Source organism: Podarcis melisellensis, assembly GCF_964234715.1.
Source record: "Podarcis melisellensis genome assembly, chromosome: 12".
In the NCBI taxonomy this organism is placed as follows: Eukaryota; Metazoa; Chordata; class Lepidosauria; order Squamata; family Lacertidae; genus Podarcis; species Podarcis melisellensis.
Genome location: NC_138544.1, coordinates 59,622,016 through 59,645,728, shown reverse-complemented (window position 1 = coordinate 59,645,728; position 23,713 = coordinate 59,622,016). Strand labels below are relative to the sequence as shown.

At 46.2% G+C, this 23,713-nt stretch overlaps 1 protein-coding gene across 2 annotated transcripts; it reads right to left on the bottom strand.

The window, feature by feature from the left end:
* Nucleotides 1-4,499: 4,499 nt before the first annotated feature.
* Nucleotides 4,500-17,894, bottom strand: LOC309381079 (uncharacterized protein). 2 transcript variants are annotated; one of them, XM_081931512.1, is made up of 3 exons: nt 17,799-17,894; nt 13,867-13,998; nt 4,500-9,403 (listed from the first exon to the last, which is right to left on the bottom strand). In XM_081931512.1, exons 2-3 carry the CDS (start codon nt 13,961-13,963, stop codon nt 5,757-5,759), a joined length of 3,744 nt encoding a protein of 1,247 aa, XP_081787638.1. In that variant the 5' UTR covers nt 13,964-13,998; nt 17,799-17,894; the 3' UTR covers nt 4,500-5,756. The 2 variants fall into 2 exon arrangements, with proteins under 2 accessions (XP_081787638.1, XP_081787639.1); XM_081931513.1 differs by lacking the exon at nt 17,799-17,894 and having other exon boundaries at nt 13,867-14,014.
* Between the last annotated feature and the right edge of the window lie 5,819 nt (nt 17,895-23,713).

Here is a 23,713-nt window from a genome sequence, read left to right as displayed (position 1 = left end):
ATGAGAGTAAAGATTGCATTAGTGTATTTGCCATTTGTCAACCCAGCAAAGAAGTGGACTTTGTCTTATAAAACACCCTGTCCCCAATATTTCTTATTCTGTGTACCCAGATCTGTGAGGTGCAAGTCATTGGCAAAGGTTTTGAATGTCCCCTCTGGGGAGAGGGTAAAGAACAATTTGGCAACACTGATGAGGCAGCCCAAAATGCTGAATTTTTTTTTCTAAAAGTTGACAAGCAATTCATAGTTTACAAATTTGTGGTGCTCCTGAGCACTACTTCCATCCTCAGCATGTCCAGGATGGCAGTGGTGCCAGCTTGAAGCTCTTCCTGGTATCTCCTGACCAGACACAGGACAGCTCCCAGGAGAGCCAGAAGTTTCAGGCTTCCCTCTGTGAGAAGGGTAAGTCGAGGATTCCCTTGCTCCTGTCCTCCTCCGATTATTCAAAGTACATTCCAAGGGGATGCAAGGAGCAAATAATTGTTATCCACAAGGAAGAAAAAGTTATGTGTTTATTGCACTCAAAGGTGGTTGGGAGCAACAGCAAGCAAAGTTTATTTTCTTTAGCCAACCCCAGTCCTCATCTGCACACATCCGACGCATGGAAAAAGGCTTAGATTGAACGAAGATTCTAAACAACACAACTCAGTGGCACTTTTTCCCATGCCATGTGGACATATCAACAGATCTTGACGAATTGGAATTTTTTTATCAGTGTCTCACGTATATTCCTTGAGCAGCTGTCACTGTTCTTCTTCTCCCCAATGTTAACTGAGACTCAGTCACAATGGACAAGGTGTTTTTGAAACCATGTTGGGTGGCTGTGTCTCGAGTCAAGGCCTTGTGGTGACCCTCTCCACATAAGTCTGGTGCCCCACAAATTATTGGTTCTCACGCTCTTGCTCTTCTTCACAAGAATGGGAAACGATTCTGTCCAATGTATAACTTTGTCCATGTGTATTCTGTCTTCCAACCTATCACCTACAGTCCTTCCCCATAGCTGTTCTTCAATGTGACTGTACTGTAACATTAAATATTGTTCCATGCCACCCCAGTCTGCACAGCAGTGTGAGATTCCAGTGGTCTAGGCATTTGCCAAGGTTCCTGTTTCCTTTGGAAATGAGGCACTTCAGAGACTGTGGTTTATTTCATAGACTCATAGAGTTGTAGAGTTGGAAGGGACCCCCTAGATTAATCTAGTCCAACGCCCTGCAATGCAGGAATCTCAGCTAAAGCATCCGTTTACATTTAACCACTTCCAGTGTCTTTCTTTATTAAGGCTTTGACTAGGTTTCCTGTTCATTAAATGTCTCCCAATACCCTTTCCCACCTGTCTTCAAAACCATTCAAGATTAATCCCAGTTGCCCTGTCTAGCCGATTCTCTTTTCAGGCATACGGTGACCACCATAGAGCCCATAACAATTTATTCTTTTCCGTGTTCTGGAAAGGACATTCACTACATACAGTCCCTAAAAGCAGCTAGTTCTGTACTGTAAAAGGCAGGTAGAGACCTTTTCAGTTTACCTAGGCCATAAACCAAAAAGTAAATGGAATAATCAAAATGAAATTATTTTCTCCATATATATATATATATATATATATATATATATATATATATATATGCTTTCGTAGATTTTCACGGGTACAGGAATGCAGGTTTTGGTGTCCTCGGGTGTCTTCCCGTGTAAAAGTTGGGGTGTCTAGGCGACGTTTCGACGAGGTCTCACTCGTCATCTTCAGGCTGGTGCTTTCGGCTTCTTGTTACTGGAACACCTCCGGATGCTGCACCCCCCTGCAATCCCTACACAGATCTGGCTGACACAGGCCACAAAACCACAGCTCGCCCCTATACACGAAGCCAAGCCAGAGCACAACTAAGTGCAGTACAGCCATCTTCTCAGAAAAACTCTTCACAAAGTTCAAGAGGTCAAGACACAAAGACTTTAGCAACTAATCCACACCTAATGACCCACCTAAGTGGTACTCAGGATATCACTCAAGAAATCACTCAAGATATCCCTCAAGTAATTAAGGAACAAAAGAAGAAAAGGCACACTAGCCTGGGAACTTCCTCTCTGCCCAGAACATTGGAGGCTATACACCACACCCCCTCAACAGTATTTATAGGAACTCAAACACTGAGATCCTGCTCTGTTCCAGTAACAAGAAGCCGAAAGCACCAGCCTGAAGATGACGAGTGAGACCTCGTCGAAACGTCGCCTAGACACCCCAACTTTTACACGGGAAGACACCCGAGGACACCAAAACCTGCATTCCTGTACCCGTGAAAATCTACGAAAGCATATATATATATATATACACACACACACCCACACACCCACGCACACCCCTGACCAGAAAACCCGAACCAATTGCAGTGTGGGATGTATTTACACTGATGAAAGGAAATCTCTCCCTTTCTGGGAAAGGCTCTGACTGGGGAGAAACCTTGACCAGCTGTGAACTTGCGGTGTACTAGGTTATAAAGTCCTCAAGCCCTCCTTGTCTCTCCCAAGGATCCTCTGAAGACCATGAAATCCCCAGAGACTCCTGACAAACCCTGCTCTGAGAGCGAGTTGGCGTTCTTGTCAGGATAGGATCACTTCTTCCCTGAAATTCCTCTCTGCCTCTTTACCTTCACTGTTCCCTTTTGGACTCCTGCTTAAAATATGCTTTTCAGGCAAGCATTTCTGGACGCATAGATGTTGATGTGTTTTAGTCTTGTACTGTTAATGTTTTTACTGTTTTTGATTTTTATTTAGCTGTTTAATTTAAATGATTTGTTTTTAACTGTTTGTAATAGATAATTTTAACATTTCCAGTAAACCGCTGAGATGTTTTTATTACCATCAAGTAGCATATACATTTTATTAAATAAAAATAAATTAATCTCACCCACCATGTTCTTACTATCATGGCTTTCTGCAAAGAAATGGGGCTCGTGACATATATACGGTAATCATGTTGGGCCAGAAAAACCCCCAATTCTCCATCACATTGTGGTTGCTGCCTAGACGCGGAGGTGCTTTCTATTTATTTCTTTAAAAAAAATGGAGGTAGGGGCACACTTCAGAATGGGATGGGGCTGCTACAACCTGGATCACATCAGGTGAGTCCACTTATGTAGGGGTACAACTATCCAGAGTGTGGGGGTCAGGTGGGATTGCTATAAGGAATTATGAAATCTGGAGCAAGCCATTGCGTCTGCGATGAAAGCATTGCATTGACTGGGTTTGATTCATTGACAATAATTTCTGATCGAATCCCACAAGCCTCTGCACCTCTGCCATTTGCTTTCTCTATGCCTGACAGGCACATATAAGCATTCTAAACACAGGCCAGTTGCTTCACCAGGCATCCTCAGTACATAAAGATAGTAAGTTACTTTGATGTAGTTTGTTAATCTTTAGATAGATCTTAAGGGCCAGGAAGAGAGTTCACAAGGAGATGGTATATACTGCCATCCTTCCTTTCCTGTTTATGACCTCTGGGGTTTTGCTGAATGCATTCCTCTGGTCCTGTTTTATTTACTCTCAGATATGTATGCATGCTCAAGTAGAAAATAGTTTCTTTGTAGTTTTACTTTGTCCCCACGTGGTTTTTTTTGAAATGCTCAAAGGAAATCTGATTGGTTCTTACGAACACTGTGTAAAAAGTTATTTTGTGAATAAAACGACCTGGGCCGAGGAGTGGAGAGGGATTATTATTGGCACCTCCTCCCAGAGTCTTGCTGGTCAAGCCTTGTGTGTATTTTATTAATCAGAGTCCAATCCTTCCTTGCTTTGGGAACTCTACACACTTCTGAAGGTGAGTTATGTGGATTCCTCCCCCAGCCCTATCCTGGAGTGCTGGAAGCCACAGGAGGAGAGAGGCCTCTTGTGCTCGAATCCTGCTTGCTGGTTTCCTGAAATGGACGTGCTTGGCCACTGTGAGAATGGTCCTGGCCTGATCCAGCAGGGTCGTCTCATGTTCTGATGCTGCTGGACAGTTTAGAGAATAGAGGGAAAGATGGAGCAAAGGTTTTGCTTTGTCCTAGGAAGTGTCATAAGTTCGTATGTCTCCGCCATACCCCCCGCCACCCAAAGACACCTCAGAGACCGCTTTTAAAGAACAGATTAACTTTTATTTGAAGGATGTTTCATTAGTGTAAACGGAGAAAGCAAAGCTGAGATATCCAGGGCTTCCTTTGAAGGTACTATGGGCACAAGCAGTAGCAGGATAGCATTTCTGCAAGTGCAGTTATATCAAGGGCTAAGATGATACTACAGTATTTGTTGCATTCTTATTTATTTAAATAAGTTTATATCTCTTTTTTTCAGCATGGCTATTGATAAGAAAATGATCAGAAAGAATAAAGCGAGTGAAAACAGCAGAATATAGCAATAAAACCCTGTCTCAGGATAGATCAAATATGGCAGATGAAATACACAGCTAGGGCACAATACGTCTTTGGGATTATGCACATTTTGACCTGCAATTTCTAGGCACAGGCCCATGCTTTTCCTGGGCGGCTGTTTGTTTCAATTCAGCAGCAAAGCGGGTTTTCATGGGGAAAGTAGCGGAGCAAAACAAAGAAAAAGAGTTTAGACACGGACCTGGAGAGCCCAGGCCTGTGCCTAGAAGTGAAGAGCAAAGGTGAGTATCATCTTGCAGGTGAGTAGCAGAGAATGGGCTGGAGCAGCCTTTCTGGGGGGTTGCAATCTTGCCTCTGATTCTGGCGGAACGCAGAGGGGAGCCTCCCCAGTTCATAAGCCCTTGAAGGTTATAACCTTCCAAGGTTATAACCTTCACTTATAATTAGACTTGGAAATGAATGTGGAGCCAATGCAGCAGTTGCAGCAAAGGGGTCGCATATATCCCAGCTAAGTAGCTCCAGTCAACAGTTAGGCTGGGATGTTCTGGATCAGCTGAAGTTTCAAAGGGGAAAAAAATATTAAAAAATTGAAGGCACATATAGAGAACAACTTCCAACCACCATCCTATGCTGGGGTGGGTACAAAGGACCCTCCTGCAGTATATGAGGCCCTGTTCACATTCCTTGTGTGATGTTCTCTTCTCCCTCCCCAGAATAGAACACCACACACCCCTATAACCCAGTCACCATTGCCAATTGGGACTGATGGGAATGGAAGTGTCAAAAGGAATACCTTTTAAGAGTTTTGTTCCAGGAAAATGTAAGACGGAGGGAGATGAGATGCTGGGTAGTCAAAAGTAAGGGTGTAGTTTGGGAGTAACTCCCCTTATTATTTTATTTTATTTTAATTTTGGATAATAGGGCGCTTGGGCATGATGGAAAGCACATCACCAGGGTGTTCCCCAGGCCAACCATCATCTCAATTTGCTCACAGACCCAGATTTTCACCTCTACATATAAATCACCATATGGCAATTGTATACAAGTTGTGTCAGTAGCCCAAGCGCAAAGCATTTTAAGTACCTACCTAAAAGCCCCTGGTCACCTGCCAGGTGACAGACCTCAAAGCCAGGTGAGGAAATAGTGCAAATTTAGCTAAAGCAGCAAACATTACTGCTGCAGTTTTCCTGGGGGAGAAGCAGCCGGACAAGAAGCAGCGTGAATAATCTGGCAGCACCCCCTCCACACACATATCCCAACTCTGGTCTAATTAACAGCCCTATAACTTGAAATCACTGCTGATAGCCAAAAGCAATCAGAGGGTGTGTGCACCAATTTAGAAAATACTCCCTTATTTAAAACACTTGATAACAGCTGTCAGATGCCCGGGTGCAGATGGGCATCAGAAACAAAAAAACTTCCTAAATCTGGCCCGCAGGGAGGACTTTTCTTGTTCACTTGGGTCGTACAGATCTTGATCCAATAGCAGAGGGCACTCATTGTTTACAACAGATTCCCTCACTTCCTTTAGCAGCTGGATTCTCTCCTGGTATCCAGGCTTTAGATCCTGCTCTTCTGAAATGATGAGCAGGTCAATGTATTCTTGAGTGGAGAGCGGGTTGGGCTTCAACCCAATTTGATGCAAGCGCTGGAGGCTTTGAGATGATTTGTGGATGAGGTCTTCTAAGGCTTGCTTAGCCTCTTTGTATTCCTGGCTGAGATTTCCAAGCACCTTCTCTGGGGTCATCGCCTCTCCAGAGGCGTCTTCATACTTTCGCTTCAACTCATCATAGGACTTAATCTCTTTTGTTACTTTATATTCAAACAGGTATTTCTGATTGAAGTGCATGTTCCACACGCAGCGGCCAGGACAGACATTGCATTTTCCCGTGTTTGCATTGATAGCTACACAACGGCGCTTGCCCTCATCTCTCCGGATCGGGCAAGGATAATGGCAGGTGTAGTGACAGTTCATGCAATTGGTTGTGAATCTTCCAGAGGCAGAGATGTCTTCCTTCCCTGGCACAGATTTTTCTACTTCAAACTCAAAGTTTATGTTGACTGCTATATCAAAAATGTGTTCCTCCAGAGCTTGTCTCGTCTTCCTCAACTCTTCCAGCTTTCCAAGGGCAGCTCTGATTTGGGGCTGCAACCCTTCTGTGATGGCTTCTAGCTCCTTCCGTTCCCTGAGCACTTCCTTCGTCAGAGTTAAGCTTTCACTGTCAAGTAAGCTTAACGTGTCAAAAAATGTCTTCATGCTTGCAGTGCTCGTTTTCCAGAACTTGTCATTAGGATTTAGGTTCCCTTCATTCTCTTCAGAATTGCTGGCAAACAGAGCTGAATTGTTGAATTTGAAGTGAACTGGGCTACCCCTGGAATCTTTAATGCATGGCACATCCTCCTTCTTCATGGCTTCCAAAACAGGAAGAGAATGTCCGTCTGCAAAGGTGATCAGGATCTGGATGTTGTTCCTTATATCTGTCCCAAAAATGGAGAGCACAGAGTCAAAGGCGTATTTCTGGGCACGAGTTAAGGCAGCACTGGAGGCCTGAAGTACAATACAGATGACATCGACATGATCCGTTCCTCCCGGGGTGGAGAAAAACTCCCGGATCTGCTTTGTTATCTGTTTGTACTGCTTCCTACCTCCCATGTCTCCAAATCCTGGAGTGTCAATGAAAGTGAGAGAATAAGGGACTTCAAAACCCTTCTGGTGGTGCACTACGTAGGCGGTCACTTCTGAGAACTGACTTTCAGCCTGAGTGAGTTTGAATCGGAAATCATCTTCCCATTGCACACCCAGGATATGATTGATCATGGCATTGATGAGAGTGGTTTTCCCTGACCCCGTTTCCCCCATCATCACAATAACTTTGTTGGGGACCTGCATGTTCTCTTTTCCTAGCTGGTATGTTTGGACGGGGGCCGATCGATCTGAGGTGGCCTCCAGGGGAAGTACATACACGGATGGTTGCCCATCTTCCACCAGGGTGCTTTCCTGAAGGTATTTTCGAGCTAGTATATTTGCCCCGTCTTCTTCTTCTTCCATTGCTGTGGAAATCTCAGTCTCTTCACTGGGCTCACTCTCAGCCCCATCAAAACATACAGCTGAGACTCTGAGTCTGTAGGTTCTGTGAGGCTTCAGCCCATCCAGCTGGCAGGACTCTGTTCTTGCCCCTGTTCTTTTTTCTTTCCATCTGTCCTTATCGCCCACCAGCCCCCTGTACTCCACTTTGTACTCCTTTATATCAGCTCCAATGACCTTTGGTCTCTCCCAGACAAGACTGATTTGGGAAGACTCTACAGTTCTCTCTCTCGGTTTCCCAGGAGGGCTGGTAGGAAGTGTCTTTAAAGATCTACTCAAATCACTAGTCTCACTAAGTCCTGGTTTGCTCCTAGCAGTGTATCGGAATTGGTATTCTGTGTTTGCGCCCAACCCTCTCACTTGGAATGTCTCCTGACTGTCCTCAGTATTCACAATCTTCCAATTTTCTTCTCCTGCAATCTTGTACTCTACTTGATAGCTAGAGATTGAAGCCCTCCCATACTCAGCTGGTTGAAATGTCAGCTGCACACTCTCATGTCCAATTCGGCCAATCAGTGGAGGGAGAGGTTTTGAGGGCAGCTCAAAGTTGCTGTTGACCATCTCACCATCTTCATAGAGATAAATGGTAGCTCCTGGGTTGTCCTGATCTGGGACAGAAGCCACAAGGAACCGGGTCTTCCCATTGGATTCATTGACTTGGGCAAAATCAACAATGGATTTGGCAGCTTTCCGAGCTTTTCTCTGTATGTCTTTTCGCTCAAACCAAGCATTCCACTCCTCAGGTGCATTCTGGACTCCTGTAGGATCTGCTGATCGTTTCTGAAGAAAGTGTTGTAAGCTGGTTAAAAATGGTTCCTTATCATGCAAAGAGGTGAATGTAAATGAGACAACAAATTCATTCTGGTGGTTAAGCACTACCTCTTCCAGTTTATTCTGGGAGGAGATGGTTTCTAACTCACTCAGGATATCAAGGTAAGACTTGACCATATTTATCTCTCGTTCCTTGGTGTCCAAAAATTCATTGAGTCTTTGGCCATTGAAGGGTGATTGATTTATGGATGTTAAGATGTCTACCAGAACTCTTTCCTCTTTCCCCCCTCCCCGGATCAAAGGCAAGATTCCTGCCAGATCTTGCTGGAAAGTCTGCCTGTGTTGCTTGCAGAAATCCTGGAATCTCTTGATTTTCAACTTTATTTCTGGGAAGATGCTAGCAATGGGATTAGCAGCCAGATCATTGCATCTCATATCGATTTCGCTCAGTTGCTCCATGACGCTTTGGGCATCATAGATGAGTGCTAAGCTGATCTCACGCACCATCTTAGCTGCTTTGGAATCCAGCTTGGTCAGTGGGTACAGCCAAACTCTGACAGGCACAGCCTTGTCCCCATTGGTACCCAGCATTTTGGGCAGAGCAGTGTAGACTTTCATGGCATCTTGAAAAGTCACTGGATTGCTCTCCAGAGAAAAATCTCCATAGAACTTGCAGTTGAACTGACTGGCATGGTTTCTTTCCTGGTCGTTCATGTGGAGGGCTGCCTCGCCTTCAATAGTGACCATCTTCTGTATCATAACTTTGAGGCTTCCTTGTATGTCTTGCACGGACTCGGAAGAAGAGACATTTCGGTCAAACACAAAGAAAGCCTGGGCTCCATACAAGATGGCAGTGACAACGTGGGTGGCTGTGCCATGGTCGAAAACTGCTGGGTAAGAGACATTTTGGATTCCCAAATGGCTCATGGTCAGCTGTGAATACTTGGTGGTAGCTTTGTACTGCAGAGTGACTCTGGCCTGTTGCTTGGACTGCTTGGTGTCTTGAAGGTACTTGGCTGACCCTTCCACTTTAACCAATCCCCCCAAAAAGCTGGCCTTGAGCGATGCTGAGACATTGAGGGCAGAGGCCTTATCATCGATGGAGTCGGAAGCAATGATCTCAGATTCCGTCTTGGGCTGGGGTTTGATATCCAGGTCCTTCTGAAGGGAGTCTTGGTCCCAAAGGGTGATTCCTGGAATCAAACAGAGAAACAACCACACAGGGTTTTAGTGATGTTCAGATAAATATCGATCCCCTCTATCCAAAATGCTTAAGCCTGCATAGGGAAATAATTGAGTTAACAGTGGCCCCATAGAGCCATCGTTGCCCAGGATGGGACACACATTTCTTTTCTCCCATTATCATCCCCGGTCGAGCAGTTTTGTGCAGCTTTGTAAAGGTTTCCAAAATGACTCCTACGCTGTTTGACCAGAGATGAGTCAGGGTCTCGCCCACACTTTCCCTTGACCTTTATTTTGATTGTATCGTGTGTCAATTAATTCCACCAGGATCCGAGAGCTTTTCTCGTTGCTCCATTGCTGTGATTGCAAAAACCCGATCTTAGCCACTGAATCAGATCTTATTAGATATATGGATAATCCTAAGAGAGATTGTGCTGAACTGAACTTCAGTTAGTGGCTGAGATGGGCTTTTGCAAGTCACAGCTGCCAAAGAACAAGGAAAGCTCTCGGACCCTGGGATCTGTGCACAAAATACAGGTCAAGTGAAAGTATGGATGAGCCCTGATTTGCCACCTTCAACGCTCTCAGAAGATGGTTTGTTTCTCTTCATAGCTGAGCATAGGGAACCTCTCTCCTGTTCCCCGTTCTGATCTTCTATTTCATTTTTTTTAATATAAATTTTTATTGGATTTTCACATTTTATAAAGACATCACACACACAAAAAAAGACAAAGATCTTCTATTTCAACCAAGAATACCTTTTTGATAAGCACCACTGCTGTCTGAGAACTTTAAAATCAGAGGTTTAACAAAGCCTGAGCAGAAAATTTTCCCAAGCCCTTGAAAATATCTAAAGCCCTTTTAGTGATGGTTCTCTTCTGTTTAGGAAGTGAGCAATATAAGATGAAAAATACTATACAAACCACACATGGAGGGCAGCGAGGAGCTGCTTTCTCTCTAGCATATGCTTCTGATGATGATGATGATGATAAATAATAATTTATTTATACCCCCGCCCATCTGCCTGGGTTTCCTCAGCCACTCTGGGTGGCTCCCAACAGAATATTAAAAACACGATAAAACATCAAACATTAAAAACTTCCCTAAATAGGGCTGAGGAGCTCATCTCAATAGGGCTGAGGGGCCCATAAAGAAGGCTGATCGCCAAAGAATTGATGCTTTTGAATTCTGGTGCTGGAGGAGACTCTTGAGAGTCCCATGGACTGCAAGAAGATCAAACCTCTCCATTCTGAAGGAAATCAGCCCTGAGTGCTCACTGGAAGGACAGATCCTGATGCTGAGACTCCAATACTTTGGTCACCTCATGAGAAGAGAAGACTTCCTGGAAAAGACCCTGATGCTGGGAAAGATTGAGGGCACAAGGAGAAGGGGACGCCAGAGGACGAGATGGTTAGACAGTGTTCTCGAAGCTACAAACATCAGTCTGACCAAACTGCGGAAGGCAGTGGAGGATAGAAGTGCCTGGCATGCTCTGGTCCATGGGGTCACGAAGAGTCGGACACGACTAAACAACAACAACAACAACAAATAGGGCTGCCTTCAGATGTCTTCTCCTTGACCTGATGGGAGGGTGTTCCACAGGACGGGTGTTACTATGGAGAAGGCCCTCTGCCTGGTTCCCTGTAAGGTTTTGTTCACACCTGAGCAAAAGGTGACCACCCTGTGAAGTTTTTGCAGGTAAAAGAGGATTCCTGAGGTTTGCATCCACAGGTGTAGTGGGACCCAGGAAGCTAGAAGAACCCTATGCTGCTCTTAGCCCCTTAGAAACCTAATGGAAGAGCAGGCTGTTCTGGGAGCCTTAATGCTGCTCAGCTTGCACAGAGCACATTCAAAGCACACGGCTTACCTCAAAGAATCCTGGGAACTGGTGAGGCCACCAATTGTTGGGAGGACTTTGCAGGGAAAGGCACCTCAGATGGAGGCCTGGACCAGCAGCAGGCCCAACCTCTTGCGCCCCTCGAGCGAGGCAAAGGCTGAGGCCCACTGAGGTGCTCCCTCTGCCACCAGAGGCAAGTTTAGGGGAGCATGGCCAGTTAGAATGGAGCACAAGAGAGGGGCCACCAAATTCTGGTGTCGCACAGGGTGCCGCTGAAATTTGAGACCCCAAGGCCTGCCATTGCTGCCACCTGCCTGCCTGCTGAGCTGGGTGCCCAAACAAGGGTGGGAAAGGCAGCGTCAACAGCAGGAAGCCACCAAACACAGCTAACCCACAAGGAAGCAAGTGGATCCCAGGATCTCAAGGCCGCCTCTTCCCAAATGAACCAACCCAGACCCTGAGATCATCATGTGAGACCCTTCTTTGTGCGTCCCCTCTGCAAGAGGTCCAGAGGGTGGCAACACCAGAACGGGGCCTTTTCTGCAGTAGCTCCATTTGTGGGATTCTCTCCCCAGGGATGCTCGCCTGGCACCACCATTACATATCTTTAGGTTCCAGGCAGAATCTTTATAACCAGGTCTTTGGCCTCAAACTATCTGTGGCCTTTTAAAAGGGGGTGTTTAAACTGTATCTTTCCCTATTGTTTTTCGTGTATCTTTGTGGAGTTTGGGCAGGGCTGTCTTGAGCTTTATCCGATGCCGTGGTGCAAAGCTCCCTCCGCCCCTCCTCCCCCATTTCCCAGAGTTTTTTAGGGAGGACAGCACTGCTGGTGGGGCTGGAGGAGGCGGGCAGCGGCTGGAGGGTGGCTCCTCCAGTGGGGAAGAAGCGGAGGCTGGACGCAGCAGCTGGCCGCTTTGTGCCGCGGTGGCCATGGCAGACGGAGGCTCCGGGCATGGCGCTGCTTCGGCGCGGCATGGTGAGGGCGGCGAGCTGATGCCGGGGGGCACCGCGTCCAGCCTCCGCCTCTTCACTGGCGCCCTCCAGAACTTGGCGCCCCGGCGCCCCGTGCCACTAGCCTCTATGGGTAAGACGCCCCTGGGTTTGGGCTTCTTTTGGTTGGTTGCAAATTGCTTGGAGTTGCCTTGGGCTACATAAAGTGACTAACAAATTTAATAAACGATCATCATCATAAGTGATGCATCTTGCCACTAACACTGGTTTGTTGGAATAATCTGTATCCCCTCCAACATTTTTCCAATGAAAATAGGGACATACTACCATACCCTCCCATATCGCTCTCATGAAAATAGAGGTTTTTGACCTTTTTGAGCCCACGACTCCCTCGACCATCTACATGTTTAGCTGGTGATATATCACGATGTTGAAAACCAGACATCGCTCAGCCCAAACTAGGCATGGTTAAGAGCTCCATTCATTTCAATGAGTCTAACTGTAGTTGCAGTTGTTATATTTCATTTATTCCTAAGATCGCTGAACAGGTCACAAAGCTGTTGACAGAACTATCAAAAAAACCATTCCATCAGTCCTATAACATGATATATAAAACAATAAAAACCACACATTAAAGGACTGTAAAAGCCAAAAACTCTTTTGGATCATAATTCAATTTTAATGAAGTTAGAGGGACAGACAATTCATTGTTTAGGTGGAGAGTGAACGAAGGACTGTTGGAAAATCAGAAAATTATCAAGAAAGCACAAAAGACCCTAAAATATTATTTTGAATTAAATCTGAAAAGAGAAAAGGAGATAGACATAGTATGCCCTCTTCCTAAATGGACAAATAATTGAGCAAGTGAGACATATATACAGTGGTATCTTGGTACTCAAATGCCTTGGTTCCCAAATGCCAAAAATCCAGAAGTAAGTGTTCCAGTTTGCAAACGTTTCTTGGAAGCCGAACGCCCGATGCGTCTCTCAGCTATTGTTTCTGGGGCACCTGCACTAATCAGAAGCTGCGTCTTGGTTTCCGAACATTTCAGAAGTCAAGTGGACTTCTGGAATGGATTAAGATTGGCACTTTTGTTTTTGCTATTTATTTTGCATTTTTGTTTTTAATAAAAGCCCCCCATTCAAACAATGACTATCATCAGTGCAGATAAGAAAAATGTATTATTATTATTGTTGTTGTTGTTGTTATCATCTACAATACTGTCTTATTTATTTTATAGTACAGCACATTGATTATTGCTTTCATTTTATGGACCAATAGTCTTGTTGGATACTAAAATTCATGCTAAACTGCTGTTTTAGGGGTTGTTTTTTAAAGTCTGGATCGGATTAATCCGTTCTGCATTACTTTCTATGGGAAAGTGCGCATTGGTTTTGGAACGCCTTGGTTTTGGAACGGACTTCCGGAACAGATGAAGTTTGAGAACCCAGGTACCACTGTGCAATACATTTAAATCAAGCCCCCTAGTCCTGGGAACTTCATTTTGTTACGGGTGCTGAAATTGTAGCTCTGTGAGGGTAGAAAACAGTTCCCAGGATCCTTTTTGGAGGGTGGGGGCGTTTATGCACCCGAAGTCTCTCCGTATTTCATATGCCACATGAAATATCATTTTCTGCCCCAGACGTCCCACCCAAAGTGATCTCCCCACCTCTCTGTCAGCTTTACCTGGGATCAGGGAGTCTTTGCGGCAGTCGTACAGCATTCCCAGCTGGAACGGGCGGCCCAGGGCCGGGATGTCAATGGTGTTGTCTGTTCCCGCCATGGCTCAGGTCACGCTGCTCTCCCGCTTTCACTTCCCTGCAAGGAACAGGAGCTGTGAAGGAGCCAGGGCAGACTTTGGAGCACAAGGAGGACTAGCGACACCATCAAAAGAGGGGCACTAGCAAGGCTGGAACAAAAAAAGAGGGGGGATTGTTGCATCGTGAAATGAGATGCTTATTTCAGCGGGTGGAGCTGTGGGTTAAACCACAGAGCCTAGGGCTTGCCGATCAGAAGGTCAGCAGTTCGAATCCCCACGATGGGGTGAGCTCCCGTTGTTCAGTCCCTGCTCCTGCCAACCTAGCAGTTCGAAAACACATCAAGTACAAGTAGATAAATAGGTACCGCTCCAGCGGGAAGGTAAACGGCGTTTCCATGCGCTGCTCTGGTTCGCCAGAAGCGGCTTAGTCATGCTGGCCACATGACCCGGAAGCTGTACACCGGCTCCCTCGGCCAGTAAAGCGAGATGAGCGCCGCAACCCCAGAGTCGGTCACAACTAGACCTAATGGTCAGGGGTCCCTTTACCTTTACCGAAGAAGATGCCAGGTGGAGCTAGCTTGTTTTCTGCTGCTCCAGAGGGCAGGACTGAACCAGAGGATTCAAATGGCTAAACATTATAAAGTAACTTTGTGAGGGCGAGAACGGTTTGACAGTTCCCTTGGAACCAATTCCCTTGGAAGACTAGATTTTCTTTCATCTGGGTCAAAGGCTCAGTTTGACACCCCCCTCCCCATGTTTGCACACACATGCACACCTCAACACCTTTGTGTTGTGTTTGATGAACCTAAAACATGGCCAGTTTTGAGAAAGGAGAAAAGAAAAAGTGTGCTAATGCCTGTGGTTTGAAAGAAGAGTTTTGGATTTGATATCCCGCTTTATCACTACCCGAAGGAGTCTCAAAGCGGCTCACAGTCTCCTTTCCCTTCCTCTGTGAGCTGAGTGGGCCTGAGAGACTTCAGAGAAGTGTGACTGGCCCAAGGTCACCCAGCAGATGCATGTGGAGGAGGAGCGGGGAAGCGAACCCAGTTCCCCAGATTACGAGACTACTACTCTTAACCGCTACACCACACTGGCTCTGGAGACGCTGGAGAAAAGATAGTCTATCTAAATAGTAAAACGTGTGTGTGTGTGTGTGTGTGTGTGTGTGTGTGTGTCTGGCTTTCATTCAGCCTTAAGTAGATCTCCTAACAGGGTCATGGGTTCAAGCCCCACATTGGGCAAAAGGGGGTTGGACTAGATGACCCTCGGGGTTTCTTCCAACTGTATGATTCTGTGATTCTCTTTTACTAAAGCCGGGGAGCAACCTGGATCAGGGCCCTGGCGTTGGCATGATGAAGCTGGCGTACGAAGCCCTTCCTATAAGGTTGAAGGAAAAGGTCACCGCTTTGCATTCTGCAATTGCAACGCTTCAGCAGCCAGGCATGTTCTTGGGAAACGCAGGGAGTGTTGGTTCCTTTATTGTAAATGGATCCTGACACTGTCTACTCAGTGGAGCTTACTCCCAGGTAACAGGGTCAAGAATGGGCAGCCTTACAACTGAATCCAAAGCATTTAGACTCCAAACTAAGTCCCACTGAGTTCAATAGGATTTACTCTCTGCTATGTTCTAGATCATGATCAGCGTTTCTATATCATCATCATCATCATCATCATCAGGGCTTTTCCCCCCAGCCAGAACTCACCTGCACTTCTCAGGTGGGCACCATTGCCATTATAAGAGAACAAGGAAGGTGTTCACCTCTTTTTTTCAGGAAAAGAGCAATTATTATTATTATTATTATTATTATTATTATTATTATTATTATTATTATTGGTGCTTTTTTCTTAAAAAAAAGTTTAGGGGTATTCTCATTTTGACTCAAGAAAATCACCATTTTATACTTCAAGTCAGGGGAAATAAAAACAGTAAATGGACAAAAGTACAAAGATTCACAAAATGTTTAGGGGTATATGTACCCCTGCATACCCCCAGAAAAAACCACTGATGATGATGATGTTTACTCACCTTTTCCCTGACAGGGACTCAAGGCATCTTACAGCTAACATCATATTTCATTCCATTTATCTGTTGAAAGTGTTGTACACAACCCTTTCCCCTGTACATTTTTTCCTTACAACAATCCTGTGAGGTAGGTTTGGCGGAGAGGTTGTAATTGTCTCAAGGTGTCTCTATTTTCACCTGAGAAACATGGAGGGTATGAAAGGAGGGCCTGCAATCTGATCTGATCTGAGTTCCCCAGCAGGCGCAGTCCAAAGAGGGTCAGGGAGATACTTGTTCCTCAGTCATTTAGGGCTTTGAAGGTCAAAGCCAACACCTTGAATGGAGCTGGAAGCAAAGTGGTGACCACTCATCGTAATTTGGGAAACCTGCAGACAGGATTGGAGCGCAAGAGCCCTCTCTCCTCCTGGTGGCCATCACAGCCCCTTGTGGCAGGGAGTTCCATAGTTCTAGCTACGCGCTGCCCTGAAAAAAGTGCCCAATAGAGCAATATTCTGCCCGGCTGGCTTCTCAGCAAGACCAGAGTTCCTGCAAACATACATTGCAGGAAAATGCTGCTGCTGCAGGGAGGGCTGGGGGATATATCAATATATCGTCCAAAATGGGTTTGAAGTCCCTATTGTGATATCAGTTTCATAATTTCTGACCTGGCAATCATGAGACGCATGTGTGTAATGCAAAAATCACAATGTGGGGAAAACCGTGAAGCCAGCCAATGCCTTTACATAGGTCGCTCCACCCTTATTTCAGACATTGTGATATATTGGTATATGGCAATATTTAGCTGGTGGTGTATGTGGGAAACCAGATATCTCTCAGCCCTAGCTGCAGCTGCAGTCATTAAAATGCAAGTTTATTTTTAAAAATTTTTTAATGAGTTTTTGAAAAAAATTATACATATAAAACAAAACGATTTCCAACATTGCAATACAGAGTTCTTTCAAACCCTTAGACATCCTTCCCTCCCTCCCTGGATTCCATCTTTAAGATTACATTCACTGCGTCTTTTACCCTTATCTATCTATTATATAACAATAATTACCCCCCAAAAATCCACACATGTCTTTACATCCCTGCCAAAGTATTTTAAATAAAATACAAATTTACTCCTGTCTTTAGAAAATAAAATGCTCCACCGTCGCTCCTCCAAGGAGCAGGAGGGGAAATGCCAGAGGGCAGCAGTGGGGTTAGGAAGGCACCCTGGACTGAGACGGACTCTTGGTCCACCTTAGCCCTCCCCAAAGCCTGGCACAGATGGGCACATTTGCTCCAAGTGGGGCCCAAATCAGGGTGATTTGTTGACTTAAAAAAAAAAATCCATGAAAAAAATTAGCTGGTCAGAGCAACAGCTATTTATTTACTTAGATATGTATTCTGTAGTTGACCTCCTTTGTAATGTTTTATTCTGAAATCCTTAAGATAATATTTTAGTTTTCTGTTAATTGTGTTGGTTTGACTGTATGCTATATTTGACTTTCTTCAGATTGTTTTATTGATGTTTTAATATTCTGTAAACCGCTTTGAGATTTTTCTCAAAAATATAAAGCGGTATAGAAATGAAATAAATAATAATAATTTAACCTTTTTTCCTCCAAGGAGCTCAAGGCGGTCTGCATGCTTCTCCTATCTCCCCTTTATCCTCACAACAACCCTGCGAGGAAAGTTAGGCTTCATGGCTCAGTGGGGATTCTAGTCCAGCACTCTAACCATTGCCCCACACTGTTGGTGTCCTCTTTCAGTATCCCAGATTGAATGGATAACAGCCATCACACAAGAGGAACTGCTGCAGACGCTGAGCATTTCTAAGCAATACTTTCCCTCCGCCTTTCAGCTACTTACCAAGGCTGTGGAAATCAGAGGAATCTCCTGTTAGCCTCAAGATTTTTTCGCGTCGTCTTGAGGAAACCTACAAAAGATGTGCGTCTCCTCTTTGGCCCAAGTCTGTTTCAAGGCACACAGACCACTTCTCCTTTTATCTGGTTGATAATGAAAGTTTACGTGTAGGCAAAAAACATGCCTTGCATGAGAGGGAAGCGGAGAGATTGTGGGAACTAGTTGCAGTGCTCAGCATTCTGGCCTCAAAAGCCTCTAGCAGTGATCTCCCCACAAGGCTGGGCCCTGCACTAGGGAGTACATGCATTCGTGGGGTGCTGTTTCCATGTGGCATCCATGCGCTTTGGGTTCCATTGACCCTAAGGAAAGGATGCAACCTCCCTTTCTCCATTGAAGGCATGTTTGTAGTACAGTGGTACCTCGGGTTACAGATGCTTCAGGTTACAGACTTCACTAACCCAGAAACAGTACCTCAGGTTAAGAACTTTGCTTCAGGATGAGAACAGAAATCACGCAGCGGCAGCGGGAGGCCCCATTAGCTAAAGTGGTACCTCAGGTACAGCTTTTATCTGGTTCTACGGGAGGCAGAGATGGCAGCCAACCTAGATGGCTGGAGTCCTGTGAGTGCTGGAGTCATGTTACATGGGATCAATTCCAATCCGTTACCCCCGAGGATGTGGACAGGCTGCTTGGACGCGTGAAACCAACCACCTGTCTCCTTGATCCTTGCCCATCCTGGCTGATAAAAGCGAGCCGGGAAGGGCTGGGCAACGGGCTCTGCGGGGTGGTGAATGCTTCCCTCTGTGAGGGAACATTCCCAGATCCGCTGAAAGAGGCGGTCATTAAACCACTTCTTAAAAAAACATCTTTAGACCCGGCCAGTATGGCCAACTATCGCCCAGTCTCAAATCTTCCATTCTTGGGCAAGGTGATTGAGCGGGTGGTAGCTGAACAACTCCAGGCACGCCTGGAGAATGCGGACCATTTGGATCCTTTCCAATCGGGATTCAGGCCTCATCATGGGACTGAAACTGCCTTGGTTGTGCTGGCCAATGATCTCCGGCGGACTAGGGACAAAGGTGAGAGCTGCTTCCTAGTTCTGCTGGATCTCTCAGCAGCCTTTGACACCATCAACCATAACATCCTTCTGGACCGTCTAGAGGGGCTGGGAGCTGGGGGCACTGTTATACAGTGGTTCCGCTCCTTTCTCCTGGGCCGTGTTCAGAAAGTGGTGTTGGGGGATGAGTGTTCAGACCCCTGGGCTCTCACTTGTGGGGGGCCTCCCCCATGCTTTTCAACATCTACATGCATCCACTAGGAGAGATCATCAGGGGGTTTGGGCTGGGTGTTCATCAATATGCAGATGATACCCAGCTCTACCTCTCTTTCAAATCAGAACCAGTGAAGGCAGTGAAGGTCCTGTGTGAGTGCCTGGAGGCGGTTGGAGGATGGATGGCAGCTAATGGATTGAGGTTGAATCCTGACAAGACTGAAGTGCTGTTCTTGGGGGACAGGGGGAGGGCGGGTGTGGGGGACCCCTGGTCCTGATGGGGTAACTGTGCCCCTGAAGGACCAGGTGCGCAGCCTGGGAGTCATTTTGGACTCACAGTTGTCCATGGAGGCACAGGTTAATTCTGCGTCAAGGCAGCTGTTTACCAGCTCCACCTGGTACACAGGCTGAGACCCTCCCTGCCTGCGGACTGTCTCATCAGAGTGGTGCATGCTCTAGTTATCTCCCGCTTGGACTACTGCAATGCGCTCTATGTGGGGCTACCTTTGAAGGTGACCCGGAAACTGCAATTAATCCAGAATGTGGCAGCTAGACTGGTGACTGGGAGTGGCTGCCGGGACCACATAACACTGGTTCTGAGAGATCTGCATTGGCTCTCAGTACGTTTCCAAGCACAATTCAAAGTGTTGGTGCTGACCTTTAAAGCCCTAAATAGCCTCAATCCTGTATACCTGAAGGAGCATCTCCAACCCCATTGTTCAGCCTGGAAACTGAGGTCCAGCTCTGTGGGCCTTCTGGCGGTTCCCTCCCTGCGAGAAGTGAGCTTACAGGGAACCAGACAGATGGCCTTCTTGGTAGTGGCACCTGCCCTGTGGAACGCCCTCCCACTAGATGTCAAGGAAATAAGCAGCTATCCTATTTTTAAGAGACATCTGGAGGCAGCCCTGTTTAGGGAAGCTTTTAATATTTAATGCTGTATTATTTTTAACACTTGATTGAGAGCCGTCCAGAGTGGCTGGGGAAACTCAGCCAGATGGGTGGGGTATAAATAATATATTATAATTATAATTATTATTATTATTATTAAAAAGAGGATTGTACAAGAGTTTCCTATGTTCTTTTCTGCGTTCTTATGAGACTTGGGGGGGGGGTGTCCCTTCCAACTCAGGAGGAAGAGACTGATTTCCGCGAAGTGCTGCTGACCTGGAGGAACCTCTCAACTTCCTTCCTCAGTTGAGCAGATTTTGCTGAGGTATTTATTTTCATTATTGTATGAGATTTTTGAAAGGACTTGAGGCCTCTGCGGCAGTGTTATTCTGAAACCAGTTCCAAAAGGGGCGATGATTGTTGCAGATGTTCAAAGGGTCCTCCATGACATTCCAGTCACCAGTCTGGTGCAGGACATAAGCAGCAGAGCATATTGTGGTTCAAAAAGATAATAATAATAATAATAATAATAATAATAATAATAATAATAATAATAATAATATATTATTTATACCCTGCCCATCTGGTTGGGCTTCCCCAGCCGCTCTGGGCGGTTTCCAACACAATATTAAAATACAGTAATGCATCAAACATTAAAAGCTTCCCTAAACAGGGAATTAGCTAACTCCTTCCTTTCTAACAGGGAGCAAGGGCCTGAAAGAGAGAGTTGTGCTTCGTGGAAATTGCTATGGGAACAATTTTTCATGGTTAGGATGACCTTCCCTAGTCTGGTGCTACTGAAACAGACTTGGTCACTCTGATAGCAGACTGCAACATTAATATTAACAGTACAAGACTAAAACACATCAACATTTATGCGTCCAGAAATGCTTGCCTGACAAGCATATTTTGAGCAGGAGCCCAAAAGGGAACAGTGAAGGTCAAGAGGCAGAGAGGAATTTCAGGGAAGAAGTGATCTTATCCTGACAAAGAAGTGATCTTATCCTGACAAGAACGCCAACTCACTCTGAGAGCAGGGTTTGCCAGCAGTCTTCGGGGATTTCATGGTCTTCGAAGGATCCTGGGAGAGACAAGGAGGGCTTGAGGACTTCAGAACCTAGTACGCTGCAACAGTAAATGCAGCGCTTTCTCTCTAGAAAAAAGGTGCCAGAACTGCCCCCTCAGTGCCCCCACGCCCTGCGAGTTCTTCCACGGCAGGCTGTTGCTGCGCTCGTAGCAATAGGGACAAATGTAAAGTTCTGTACTTAGGCAGGAAAAACCAGACGCACAAATATAGGATGGGGCTTACTAGCAGTACATGTGAAAAGGATCCAGGTGTCTTAGTGGACCACAAGTTTAACATGACTCCACAGTGAGATGCAGCAGTAAAAAACAAAAAAACAAAAACACCTTAATGCAGTTCTAGGCTGCATCAACAGAAGTCTAGCGTCCAGATGAAGGGAAGTCATAGTCCCACTCTCTTCTGCCTTGGTCAGACCTCACCTGGAATACTGTGTCCAGTTCTGGGCACCACAATTTAAGAAGGAGGTTAACAAGCTGGAAGGTGGTTAGGATGACCTTCCCTGGTGGAATTCACAGGCATCTCTGTGGTGAGATGAACAGCTGGGTGCTGGAGGCACCTAATGCCCCATCAGGTGTGGTCTCGGTCTCCTTGAATGTGGGGGTAAGGAGACTCCTCTGAAGGAAGACCTCCTTGGATGCAAAGACAGCTCCAACTCTCAGGCTCTTGTGAAGTCATCTCTGTGAGGGAAAACACATGAGTGGGTTGGGGCTGTTCAACTCCAGATATTCTTGGATGACACTGGGCTATCCATTTGTCTGGTGCTACTGAAACAGACTTGGTCACCCTGATAGAGGACTGCAACATTATCACAGTCCAAGTACATATTCCGGCAAGGCAAAAAGCCCTCGGGATGGGAGGCATGGAGCAGGGCCAGTGAGGGGGACAGCCTGAGGCCAGGCCAGACTGGGTCCTGCTGCTGCAGGGCTAGAGTTGCTGCCCTGTGCTGAGGTTCACCAGCCCTGGTGGACACTGGCATCATGTGTACGTTTTCTCACATTTAAAAAACACATTTATCTAAATTACTACAAAAAGGGAAAGGAATAGGAGCAAATGTTAGCAGCCTTGTCTTGTAAGTTGGGCCCTGCTCTTCTCCCTTTTGGCAGCTTCGAGATTTGGCTGCATCTAATGGGGAGAGAGCATGGAATTCAGACTGGGCTCTGCCAAGTGAAATGAAAGCGGAAGAGACGAAGGCACAGGAAGCTCAAGTTCACAGCCGGTCAAGGCCAGTTGTAAGGAAGGTTTCTCCGCAGTCAGAGCATTTCCCAGAAAGGGAGAGATTTCACCAGTGTAAATACATCCCAGCCTACATCTGGTTAGGGTTTTCTGGTCAGGGGTGTGTCTGTGTGTGTGTTGGAGAAAATAATAATTTCTCTTCCAGCAAAGCCATCTTGCTGGGGAGCAGGAAAAGGGGGCTAAAGAAATAGGGAGAGGAAAGGTTTTTATTGCAATTCACCTTCTGAAGTCTGAAGCTGAAACCCAAAGTCCTGCTCCATGCAGAAAAGCACGGGCAGAGAGCTACCTAAGGAGGACAGCTCCCAGCGTCACCAGTGTCCCCAGATCCCAAAAGCCCTCAGGGACCTAACTCTGACACCCACAGGATCTGGTGTGAGCATCCTTAGCCCCCCAGAGCTGGAGTGCAGAGTGGGCTTTGCCCAGCAAGCAAGGCAGGGAGCTTAAAAGCTCTTTCTGCGCCAGGTCCACCTGGGTTATTGGGTACAAAAGGAGCGTTTAAGCTCTCCTCTCCGCCTTGCTTGCTGGGCTGGGCCTGCTCAGCATGCGGTCTCTGGGAGTACTGAAGGTTCCCTCTCTCTTCCCCTCGGCTGTTAGCAACAGGAGGGATCCAAGGGTTTGGTAAAGGTGGGTAAACGATCCCTAGATGGTTAAGTCCAGTCAAAAGTGAATATGGGGTTGTGGCGCTCATCTCGCTTTCAGGCCAAGGGAGTCGGCGTTTGTCCACAGACAGCTTTCCAGATCATGTGGCCAGCATGACTAAATTGCTTCTGGTGCAACAGGACACAGTGACGGAAACAAGAGAGCACGGAAACACCGTTTACCTTCCCGCCACAGCAGTACCTATTTATCTACTTGCACTGTTGTGCTTTTGAACTGCTAGGTTGGCAGGAGCTGGGACCAAGCAACGGGAGGTCACCCCATGGCAGAGATTCGAACTATTGACCTTCTGATCGGCAAGGCCTAGGCTCTGGGGTTTAACCCACAGCGCCACCTGCCGCTTCTGCCTTTCCCTGGTATCTGAAGAAGTGTGCATGCGCACGAAAGCTTATACCCAGATCAAACTTAGTTGGTCTCTAAGGAGCTACTGAACAATTCCCACCCCACCCCCACGTCAGACCAACATGGCTACCTACCTGAATCTGCCTTTCCCTGTTATGAGATGGGAGGTCGGTGCCATTTAAATCCCAGGGACTCAAAGCCTCCCTTACATTTGCCACCCAATTTATGCCCCTGAAATCTGTTTGTCTCCTGTCAAAATGCACATCAGGAACGTGACCCATCTCCTTCATGGGCCAGAGCTAAAAACATCCCCCACATCCAGACTAAAATACCAGCCATTCATACATTCAATTATATCTCACCTATGCTATTCACTGAAAACATGCCTTTTGGCTTTCACAAAAGTCTGCATAAAAAATGTGTGAGGCACACTCAACATATAAAAGC